The sequence below is a fragment of the Achroia grisella genome, unplaced genomic scaffold, assembly GCF_030625045.1.
Source record: "Achroia grisella isolate CSIRO2021 unplaced genomic scaffold, CSIRO_AGI_Agris_v1 utg906, whole genome shotgun sequence".
Classification (NCBI taxonomy): Eukaryota; Metazoa; Arthropoda; class Insecta; order Lepidoptera; family Pyralidae; genus Achroia; species Achroia grisella.
The window spans coordinates 3,396,192-3,408,482 of record NW_026713064.1 but is presented as its reverse complement, the minus strand read 5'-3'; the positions used below and the strand labels follow the sequence as shown (position 1 = coordinate 3,408,482).

Genomic DNA, 12,291 nt, shown 5'->3' with positions numbered 1-12,291 from the left:
GACCAATCCTTTATCCTACAAAATTCCGTTCTATTCCGTATATTTCTGTGTATATTTCCCTAACTTTGATATTGGCTAAATGCGAAGGCAAAGCCAAAGATGGAGGAGGAGAAGAAAAAAAAAAAAAAAAAAATTTATTAATGAATTCTAAGATCGGCGAGTTGCCATTAATAAAGAGAGATAAAATTTTTTTGTAACGAAAAATGTTTTTTGGATTTTTATTTTCTTTCACATCATACCATGTATATTATAGCATTTTATTTAGGTTTAATAGCTGGTAAAGAGTTAGAAAGAGAGACTAAATTCGTTGCGGTGAGATTTTCGTATAAAAGATATGAAGATCTATTTTATTGAATGCAAAATATACTATGTCACGTCAAATTTGTTACTTATTTATTTTTGTATTTAATTGAATAACTATGTATAATGTTTCAGTTAACAACTAATCAACTATTCTCCACCATTGTCTAAGTAGGTATTTTTCAACAGACAAACAAAGTAATTTATTTTTAATTTTTATTTTGCTATTTGGGGAAAGTTACAGATTACCATCAGTGGTAGACTTTCCTTTTGGTATATTTACTTTACTCTTTGAGCAGACTGTACATAGCTCTTTGAGTGGATAAAATTAGTCTAATCTATTTCAGCCATTAATCCGGTTTGTAAGTAATATTTCGGATGTAGGATGCGATTATGCTGTGAGAGGCATGACATCTTAGTTCTCTGACAGGGCAACGTATGAGTAGTATTAGGGGTGTCATATGATAACGTGATATTCGTAGTTATGCTCAGGCTTGCCGTAAGTGATCGCATGGAGATGAGGCTCTAGCTCAGGCTGACTACCGCCGACGAGTAACCCAGCGACTTGCATTATCTATAATAATCGTCGAGAGAAATATCTTAGTATTTTGTATAGACTCCGTGTACTATACACGAGCTCCAACATAACAAATTATGTAAAAATAATTAATTTAAAGGCGTAAGGTAAGATTTTGTAAAAAGGAACAGTTGCTTAAAAATGATGTAAGCCACGACCTCGTCTGGTTGAGTTTTTAGTTATTTAGCTGTAAAAAGGTAATAAACAAGCAGACAGAGACACAATTTCGTATTCATAATATGTATTAGTATAAATAAATAACACACAGACCTCATGCTGACGCGAGAACTGGACAAGTAGGTATATGTAGAAACTGTTGAAACTTTTAGCAATCACGTAATTAATTACAATATAGTTATTATTTTACCATATACTTTTTTATACAATACCGGACCTAAGTAATATTTGCATGATTGTTTTTGATTAGATACACCTATGTATCTACCTCAAAACAATCTGCAAAAACATGATGTAAGATAATTAATAATTAAATATATTAATAGTGTTAAAATTTGGTTATCTGTCACATATCTAAATGGGTAGCCAAATATGACATATTTTAATCTCTACTTGATTATGATCTGGGTAATTAATTAAGTGAATAATATGAAAATCAGAAATACCTAAGTGGACTAAAAATAATTGTTACTCAATTTAGTCTATGATCCTCGTAGATAAATTCCTATTTATTATAAAATATTTATATAAAATTAAGTTAATATATTGTAGCGCGGTGGTTATCACTTCAACACTGTGCTGTTTATATTATAATGTGATGATATGTCGCTACATAATTTATATTGTTTATTGTAGTACGTAGGCATTGAGTATACGCATGAAATAATTGTTGTACACTATTTATTGTACACTAGTATTATCCGTGACTTTGTCCGCGTGGAACTTATCTTTATTTTTCTAAAATCAAAGTAGCCTAAGTTACTCTTTATTACATCAGCTACATGCCAATAAAAGTCCCATTAAAATCGACCCAACCATTTCAGAGATTAGCCAGAACAAACAGACAGACAGACAAAATTTGTAAAAAATGTTATTTTCGTGTATGCACCGGTTACTTCAATATTACAAACAGACATTCCAATTTTATTTATTAGTATAGATTAGTAAGTTTTATTGGATAGAGTGATACATGGCTTATTAGTCGTCAATCGTAACGTGTACTGGTTTTACACTGAACTTAAATCTATGTATGTTAGTGGAGACGTAAACTAATGGAAGGTCTCAAGTGTTGACTGAAATATTACAAGTATAGGCACAATGTAATGGATGAACGTCATTTAAAGTTAATTCTGTACTTTTATACTCGTAAGTCTCGTGAAAATATTATGTCCTGAAAAAATTTTTGGTTGTTAAGTGGTATGGACAATATAAGGTATACTTCTATAATATATGGTACCTAAATACGAAAGTGATTTTTTCTGTATCTCTGTCAATATGTTCTTTGTTACGGCTCAACGGATACTAATGAATATTAATGTTGAGATAGATTCTCTTACAAGGAGAGACAGGTTTGACCACAGATCAGAAAAGTAGAAGTCGCAGAAAGAAGTAGGTGACTTCTCTGTAGAATTACATGGCAACTATATACCGCTCACTAATGGAAACTGTTTTGCATGTAGAAATAAGTAGCGATAACAATAACATCATTCATTAGGTGACAACTATCTTGATAAAAATTATCAGATTTATGTTACAGTTATCTAAATATTATTAGGACATAGTTAATTATTGAAACAAGTCATTACAAAACAGATCGCCGTTGCCTTGGTCAGCATCATGATTAGCGGTGTTAGCACGGTACAAAATAAATAATATTGTTTTATTAATTTAAAGAAAAATATAATATAATATAGTGTATGACTGCTAGGGATTTTTAATGGAGGAATAAGGAATAGTTGACGTGCCTTCCTCTAAAGACATACGCTGGCTGGGCACCAGTGGAGGATAGTGAGTCAAGTTAATTATCCCAATGTGAGGAATTGACTTGGAATTGATCATGATAGTTCACGATCATGATCTAATACGGTTTCTCTAGTGTAATTAATTCCACAGGCAGAAAAATACCGGCATAATATTTAATATGTTAGATCACTAAGTTATATATTTTGGTTTCAATTTTCTTCAGGCGACGCTCATTGTCTGGTTGGCGTCGATGTTTGTTATGGTGTCACCTTATAAGAATCCATACTACGCAGACGGACGATCTGTGAATGTGCATCTCTTCGAGTGGAAGTGGGACGATATTGCGGATGAGTGTGAGCGATTTCTGGCACCTAAGGGATATGGCGGCATACAGGTTAGAGTAGATAATTTCCTACCTTTAAACAAAACAATGTGATCACAGAACAGAGATTACTCTGTATATTTGATTAACTTTTTACAATAGCAACATTAAGAAAATTATTTGATTAATATGAACAAGAAAAGGAAGAATCCATTTTAGTTGGAACTTTATTGTTCTATTGTTTCTGCTTGTGCCAATCGAAGAGAAGCATAATAAGTAAGAAACTGGCTTATCTGCACATTAATACAAAACACAAATCAATATACAAAATATTTCCTCCCATCGACTACTTACTACTACAAGACCTTATAAAAAATGACTTTTTATTTCTTAGGGATACCTAATTATAAGTGTATACTTATGTAGTGGATAGGTAGATACTACGATAGACTTCCATCATTAGGTTGGCAACTGAAGAGTGATCCCCTAAGTTTTACAAGTAAATGCTTAAAAATATGAAGCTGTGGCCCAGATAGTAAACAGTATTAAATAAATGTTTTTCTATCCATACTTACCCAGTAACTGTTGGGCAAATGTTATGCATTTATATACCTGTACTATGTTAAATAGGTAGACTGTGATGTTAACATTGTGCACTTATTTGAAAAATATATTATATAAATTGCCTTGAGCAGATTTCACCTCCAAATGAAAACGTGATACTATGGACGTATAACCGACCGTGGTGGGAACGCTACCAACCGATGTCATACAAGCTAGTGACACGGTCAGGAGACGAGCGCCAGTTCGCTGACATGCTGCGACGGTGCAATGCTGCTGGAGTTAGGTAATGCCTAGTAATGAATTAAGAACAACTTCAACTAGTATTATTTTTTACTGTCTTTTAATACTTTGTAGAATGTTCTTGCTTAACGTATAATAAAAACGTTACGCAGTATATTGAAAATGTAAAAACTTTAACTGTAATTTTGGCTAATCACAACATTGTGGATCCGCTTTCCAGCAATGGTATTTCCTTACCGATGCGATATTGAAACCATCTAGTGTTGCGGGTGCTCATGGGTATTGACTTTGTTTTGTGTTACATAAAAAAGAAAACTTAACGGCTATTTCAACTATAATTGACAATTACTTTAACAATAATAACCATAAACACAGGACTACCATCACGAATTCACGAATTATACTTAGTTATATTCCAATCAAACAACTGACTCTCGTAGTGCTTTATTGTTTTACAAAAGTAAAAGTAAAAATAGTTAAATGCATATTATTTTTTGTAAATACAAGTTTATTTTGACAAAATAAATCTCTGACTACCAATTATAATAAACACAGAATAGTGTAAATTCGGTATTAAACCAAAAACTCAAAAGGTTTTGCTGTACTCGTATACCTGTACCTACATACAGTCGAATAGAGTATCTCCTATTCATAATGCTTGATTTAAAGTAAAAAGCACAGTACACTTTTATAAAATTCTGAAATTAGGTACTTTAACCTTTAAATCAATTTGAGGGGGTTCTTTCTGCATACAGGATATATGTGGATGCGGTAATCAACCACATGACCGGTGAGCCTCCAGAGAATGTGGGTACTGCTGGCAGTACAGCAGTATTCAGGGAGTGGTACTATCCAGCAGTTCCTTTCACAAGGGAGCACTTCAACTGGCCACATTGCATCATCGATGGTATGGATTACGTGAACAACGCATTTAGGGTAAATCTTATGAATATTTTTAATTATACAATAGATATGTATCATGTTTTATTCAACGTATTGTGATAACATTTTAAAATTTAATTTGTTTATTCTTTTGCACACTATATTATATACAATTTTGCATTGTTTTTAATTCGGTTTACAAACAAAAGAAGTTACTAATTCATAATTACCTATAATATATGGACATGTTATTATCGCAAAGCACAATCTAATCGCAAACTAAGGAAAGCTTGCACTAAGGATATTAGACAACTGATAACTTTTATTTTAATATGTTGTTTTTGTAAATACATACATACAAATATACCTACGTACGTATTTACGAAAAACACTGTATAAATCACAGATAACATAATATGTAAAAATAATGCTTTAAAAATATATATCGTATCGAGTTTCTTGTTAGTTCTTCTAACAGTAACTAGACTGGAATGGACTGAGCTGGATGGTAGGGAAAATATTAATGCAAAGAACTTGACATTTAAGCGAGTAACATGTCCTACTTAAAAATTATTATTTTTATTTTAATTTATACTTGTATATAGAAAAATACTACATGAAAGGTATTTAAATTACCAATCCTCTCGCTTTTATGTTTTACATTAAATTCTTATTTCAGGTGCGAAACTGTGAGCTTGTTGGATTAAAGGATTTGAATCAATCTGATGAGCATGTTCGGAATATGATAGTAGATTTCATGAACGAACTGATCGACTTGGGTGTTGCTGGATTTAGGTATTGTATATATCTTTTAAATTAGTTTTTATGGAATGAAATTGCATAGTGGATCCCTCATGCTTTACCTTTCTGATGGCTAACTTGTCATGCCTTCGTATCCTAATATTCATTGCATTCGTCCTCAAATTCTGTGGAAACATAGCTTAAAAAGCAAGCTGCTTAGCAGCTAAATTAAATGAGAATGAGGTTCCGATAAAAACGACTTTGTATACATATCGACAAAAAATTTAGTGATTGAAGTTTTGTTTGGTTTGTATTAGATTTACCCGTCGGTGTGATACATAATACAGCTTTTCGATTTCTATAGTAATATGTTATTTTTAGCCAGTGACAACTTTTTTATTATTAAATATTCTATTTTCATCTTAATACCTTTACAGAATCGATGCAGCTAAACATATGTGGCCAGAAGATCTTAGAGTCATTTACGATCGTCTTCATAACTTGAATACTGCTCACGGATTCCCTGAGAATGCGCGGCCTTATATTTATCAAGAGGTCATTGACTACGGTGGTGAAGCTATCAGCAGAGATGAATATACTCCTATCGGTGCTGTTACAGAGTTCAAAGTAGGCTTAGAACTGAGCAATGCCTTTAGAGGGAACAACCAACTTAGGTGGTTAGTGACATGGGGTCCGCAGTGGGGTCTGTTACCACATGAGGATGCTTTGACATTCATTGATAACCATGATAATGAGAGAGGCCATGGCGGCGGTGGGGGAATCCTTACATACAAAGAAGCAAGACCTTACAAAGCAGCAATCGCATTCTTACTTGCTCATCCATACGGTGAACCGCAAATTATGAGCAGCTACTGGTTTCTCGATTCAGAAATTGGTCCACCAATGGATGCTCAAGGCAACATAATTTCTCCTTCTATCAATTCGGTAAAACTTTTTGACAGTTTTTACATAGTTTATTTAAGCTTTATGATTTTTATTAAATTTCCTCTAATTCTGTTCTGTAAAAAATAGTATGCCTTGGTACCTTATTTCAGTTTCCCTTATTTCAGCCGCCAATCAGCTTACTTTTTTTTTTTTTTATGGATGATAATGGAATGGCTCACACGCCTGCGCTAACGGTTTACGCTGGCGGGACACCAGTGGAGGATGATAAGATGAGCATGAGGTCAGGTCAGTTAGCCCATCGTGACAAATTCACCAAGAATTTATCACGATGGTTTCCAAGGCAATCAGCTTACTTTGTAAGCCGTGTTTAAGTTGTAGGTGATTAGCCAGTGAAATTACAGGATATGAGGCATGGCATCTTAGTCCTCTGATATGCCTGGAATGGGATCTCGGTATATGCTGTTCTTGTATATAGGCGATTAACGCTTGATGACAATGGGATGGTATTGGATCCTGTGCTAACGGTTTTCGCTGGAGGGGTACCAGTAAAAGATGATGAGTTGAGCATAAGGTCAGGTCAGTTAGCCCATCGTGAAGAATTCACCAGGAATTTATCATGGTGGTTTTCAAGGGGAACCTCGTAGAGGTAAACCTGACGTACATTGCACGCAAAGGGATCATTAGTCCACATTACCCCCACTAGGGGAGTGGGGGTAATGTGGACTAATGACCTATCTGCTTATAGGATGACTCTTGTGGTAATGGTTGGATATGCCAGCATCGTTGGAGGCAGATCTATGCCATGGTTGCATTCAGGAAAGCGGCGGCCGGCACCGGCCTCAATGACTGGTGGGATAACGGCGCTAATCAAATAGCCTTCTGCCGTGGTGGCAGCGCTTTCATAGCCATCAACAATGATTACTGGAGCCTGAATCAAAACTTACAGGTTAGTTGATTTTTTCTTCTGGTATTATTATTTCATTCTTCTAGTGAAACACTAGAAGAATATGGTAGTGAAAATTACAGTATTAATGTAATTACAAAAACATTGTAATCCTGCGGCATTCTGTAGGATGACGAGTAGGACAAGAAGAGTCTTGTGATGTCGACGAAATGATTATATGATATCTGTTGCTGTTCATGTATAGAATGCAGTCAGTGAAATTACAGGACAGAGTCATGACTTAGTCCTCTGGAATGGTTGAAATAGTATCGCGGGTGACAACGGTATATCGGTGACGGTTGCCATTTCCCAGCAGGTGGATCGGCTGCTTGTTTGCCTTTTCTGTTACCCGAATAAAAAGCCCTTTCTACCACTGTTCGGAATTGTTAAACACCTACCTCCATTTATCAACTTTTTTGCTATTTTCAATATGTACTTTTTGTTTCTACAGTTTTTTTACAATCAAGTGTTTTGATGGATTTTTCTTTCTTTCTATCTTTAGACTTGTCTCCCAGCCGGTACATACTGCGATGTGATATCGGGTAACAAAGTCAACAACTCTTGTCAGGGCAAATCTGTCACGGTTGGCAACGATGGCCGAGCGAATATTTTCATAGGCGCTTCTGAATTTGATATAATGTTGGCCATACATGTTGGACCAGAGGTGAGAGTATACTAAATAACAATATTGGTAAATAAATAAAATAGATGTACGATCACGTCTGCAGTATTGGTTGGGGTAGTCAGAAGCGTTATTAACTTTCGACATCACAGTGAACGTAATGCTTGGTATCGTCACATATAGATCTTTCTATATATATTTTAAGTTACTTATTATTAATATTCTGATATATGTAACACACTTAAAATGGTATGTTAATACTTCAATAGTTTCAGATACTAATACTTAGATAATTTTCGTACGACCTATCGAAGTCACTCAAAACTCAAAGCAGTAAATCTAGAACTAGCCGTATTAAATTTTAAACTGTGTTATATATTGATAACTAACCGGTAGATATTGGTAGGATTTTTTACTAAGTGTATTGTACTTCTAGTATTTTGCTATTGTGATTGTTTTTATGTGTTGCCAGCAGAAGCGATTATAACACAATAAGGTATTAAGTAATTATATAAACTAATTACGATCTACTAAATTTTTGTTACCACTGATGCATAGAAAATGTTTAGATAATTAACTTGGAGATGTAGGTTTTTTTGCCAAGCTAATAAAGTAAGACGTTGTATACCTACTTCCCTACAGTTTATTTTTAGGATTCCGAACCATGATGGTAAATCGGAAAACATAGATATAAAAATAAAATATATCTTATTATAAGCGCGAAAGTTTGTGACGTTATTGATGGATGGATGTTTGTTACTCTTTCACGTAAAAACTACTAAACGGATTTTGATGAAACTTTATAGTAATATATTGTAGCTAATACTTCAGAATATCACATATGTGTACATATAGGTAGTAGTAGTAATATACAGTACAGAAAATATGTTATAAGTGAACATATATGTAAAATACAAACCAGTTTATAATATTTATTACAATACATCATATTGTTTTTATTGTTTCAGAGTCGACTCTAGAACTCGTTTTCATGGATCGTAAGAAATTATATATTATATATTATATATGCCTAGTGATTTAATTGTAAGTAAATATATGTGTAACTAAGCGAGACCATTTGAATTTTATTTCTATCATAAATTGGTTTTGTAAACATAAAGCATCTACATCTTAATTTAAGCATTATGGAAATACGTTACAATATCTTGAGCTTTTTCAGGTTTCTAAGTAGCATATATCCTCACGTCATCCTTAATGACGATTAAAAAGTGTTAGAAGATTTTTACGATGATTATGGTATGGTGCCCCTCTATTCTTCCGATGTACACTGAAACGGAGCACCAGTGGATTATATCTAGGATGGCGATCCAAACATGTCATCCTGAATATACCTAAAGCAGTACAACTATACGTATCTGTATAGAATAATGTTTTCAATTTGTCAATTGGTCCCTTATTGAAGCACTTGAATAGTATAATAAAGTTCTCTCAATGTCAATATCTTATATACAAGATAACTTGGATACTAGTCTGTTTCGTTTCGATTTTGTATTTATTGTACCAAAATGTAACCCGTATACAAACCAGTACCGTATATTATTTTATATTTATACATATATATATAAGATTATATATTTGTTATACTCTATGATATAAGTTCAAATACAAAAATCATTTATTCATGTAGGACATTTTAGCCGCTTATGAACGTCAAGTTTTTACATTATATTTTTTTTCCCTACCGTCCAGTTCGGTATATAGATCCAATTGAGAAGAACTGGCAAGAAACTCAATTGTATTACTTTTTTTTTATCCAGTTTATTTACAATGTATATTTATGTAGGTGTCTATGTCTAACATTAAATGAAAATCCCATGTATGACCAACTATTGCCATGCACGTTCGTCATTCAAGTAATCGTTTAGTTAGTAATAGGCCTTGCTCAGTAAATATGATTTAACAGATGTTTTGAATTTATTTAAGGGTAATTCCAATATATCCTTTGGTATCTTATTGTAAAATTTTATACCTATTCCCATAAAAGACCTATTGACTTTTTTTAAACGATACTCGGGGACAGCAAGTTTATCTTTAAATCTAGTATTAATATTATGAATATTGCTGTTTTTTGATAATAAGTCAAGATTTTTATGAACACATAGGATATTTGAATATATAAATTGAGAAGCAACGGTGAGAATATTTGCCTCTTTGAATTTCTCTCTTAATGAGTCACGACTCTTCATACAGTAGATCGCTAAATGTAACCATATACATATATAACTTATTATATAATATAGTATGTTATTGTAAGTTTTCAATAGTGTAAACGGTCATCGATATGTGAATCAAATATAAAGGAGAAGGGAGGGGTTGTCAAAGTATGTCATTCGGTGATAAAGAGAGGGAAAGGTCCTAAAATTCGTAATGTCAAATTAAGAAGAATTATTTAATATATTTAAGTATTCATACACGGAATTTTAACTTTTAACGAAATACTTAAGGAATATATTTCCATCTGTATAATATCTGAGGAGCGAGGAATCTTACAAATGTGATCAAGTGTGACAAGGTCGAGGAAACGGTGAGAAATTACTGAATTCGTGTGACATAATATATGAATAGCCGCTAATGTAGAAATTGGGGAAAAAAGAGTGTTAGTAATGTGGAATAATAACCCATTTCTAGTCAATGTATGTCGGGTTGACCTTCATGTGATGCCCCTGGAAATCATCATGATAGATTAATAATTAACCCCGATGTGCTAACTGACCTGATCTCATGCACACTCTATCATCCTCCACTGGTGCCCCTCCAGCGTAAACGAAAACCATTAGCGCAGGCGGGTGCACCATTCCATTGTCATCTATAAAAAAAAATAAGTTTTAACTTTAAACTTTTGACTTGTTTGATCATGGTGTTGCACGCAACTTACTGGTAACGATTACGTAGTGTGTGTAATTAGATTGCTTTCAGGTTATTGCCACTATCACTTAGCATTACTTACTATAAATATATGCTATTTCATACCATAATTATAATTGCCGCACCGCAGCCCTGACGTACCTACTACTGTATAATTTAGCGCTAGACCCACCCAAAGCTTTATGTGTTTTTTAGAAAACGAAACTGTATAATAGAGTATATACCTAACACACGTACGTAAAGAACTGTATAAAATACATGGTGTGTAAAGAAAAACTAAGGATGGTAACTTTGTGTTATATCAATGATTGTTTACAACATAACATGCAATAGACGGCAAAATACCTTCTGAAAATGTAACCTAAGATTCATTCAAGAGGATGATTATTTTAGAGAAAACTCTTAAAGCGTAGGTAATCAGGACATTTCTGCAGGAGTTTATTGCAAAATACAATAAGTAGCAACTACCACAAAGTACAAAAAATAGTAGATAAAACTTTTGGCAAATTCAAATAGAGTTGAGTCGAGTTACTAAAACATATATTGAGTTTTAGTATTATAATATATTATATATATTTTCATCGTTGAGAAAAAAATTAAAGATTGGTTGTATTGTTGTAGCAGCCTTTATGTGTAGTCCTATATTAATGTCATGAAAAATATCGTGATTATTTTCTTGTAAAACTATTGCCATAGATTATTAATATTATTATATATACTATATACTATACATATATTTAGCACTAGTTACCTCATACAGCACAAAGAGATTTATGTATAAATGTCTAAATACCCTAGAGAATTTAATATGAAATACTAACACAGAATTAATTTACATAATTAAGGTATACATAATGTCTAATTCATTACTGAAACTATTATGACACGTAGGTATTTTATATACAAAGTCATAACACAAATGTAACTTTATCGAAAACAGAAGTAGGACGTAAACGTGCTGAAAAATATTCTTAATAAGTGAAATAATTGTGTTATTAAACAATATACTATAATTTTTGTTTATTATGAATACTAAATTTAATAAAACATAAGAGATATTTTATAAAATATGGTAGAGGGATTTTGTGTGTTATGAATGTTGTGCATATAAATTAACAGAATATATTATTATATAACTTCGCTTTGTATATATTAATTGAAGATTTGTTTTCGGATAAATAATAGATTGCATCACCAAAGTTTCATCGCATTCAGATAGACAATTCAGAATTTAGAAGGAGAAATTTTTGAAAAATTTATTACTAATGACTATTGCCGGTGTACCTACGCGGAACAACTTGCCAAAAATAGTTGAATGATGAATGGTTTAGAATTGCATTAAATTTGTTAAACAAAAATAAATTTAAATTTTTAAAAAGTTTATAATC

General features: G+C 32.7%; 1 protein-coding gene across 1 annotated transcript; it reads left to right on the top strand.

The window, feature by feature from the left end:
- The first annotated feature begins 240 nt into the window (after nt 1-240).
- LOC131853742 (alpha-amylase-like) lies at nt 241-9,027 on the top strand. The gene is made up of 9 exons (XM_059204764.1): nt 241-312; nt 3,021-3,191; nt 3,815-3,966; nt 4,679-4,859; nt 5,485-5,600; nt 5,984-6,491; nt 7,198-7,398; nt 7,898-8,059; nt 8,986-9,027. The coding sequence occupies exons 1-9, from the start codon at nt 241-243 to the stop codon at nt 8,995-8,997; spliced, it is 1,575 nt and encodes a 524-aa protein (XP_059060747.1). The 3' UTR covers nt 8,998-9,027.
- Nucleotides 9,028-12,291: the final 3,264 nt, after the last annotated feature.

Coding starts and splice junctions, on each gene's coding strand:
- LOC131853742 (XM_059204764.1), top strand. CDS start 241: ATGTATATTATAGCATTTTATTTAGGTTTAATAGCTGGTAAAGAGTTA. Junction 3,192..3,814: donor AGGGATATGGCGGCATACAG/GTTAGAGTAGAT, acceptor TGCCTTGAGCAG/ATTTCACCTCCAAATGAAAA. Junction 6,492..7,197: donor TTTCTCCTTCTATCAATTCG/GTAAAACTTTTT, acceptor ATCTGCTTATAG/GATGACTCTTGTGGTAATGG.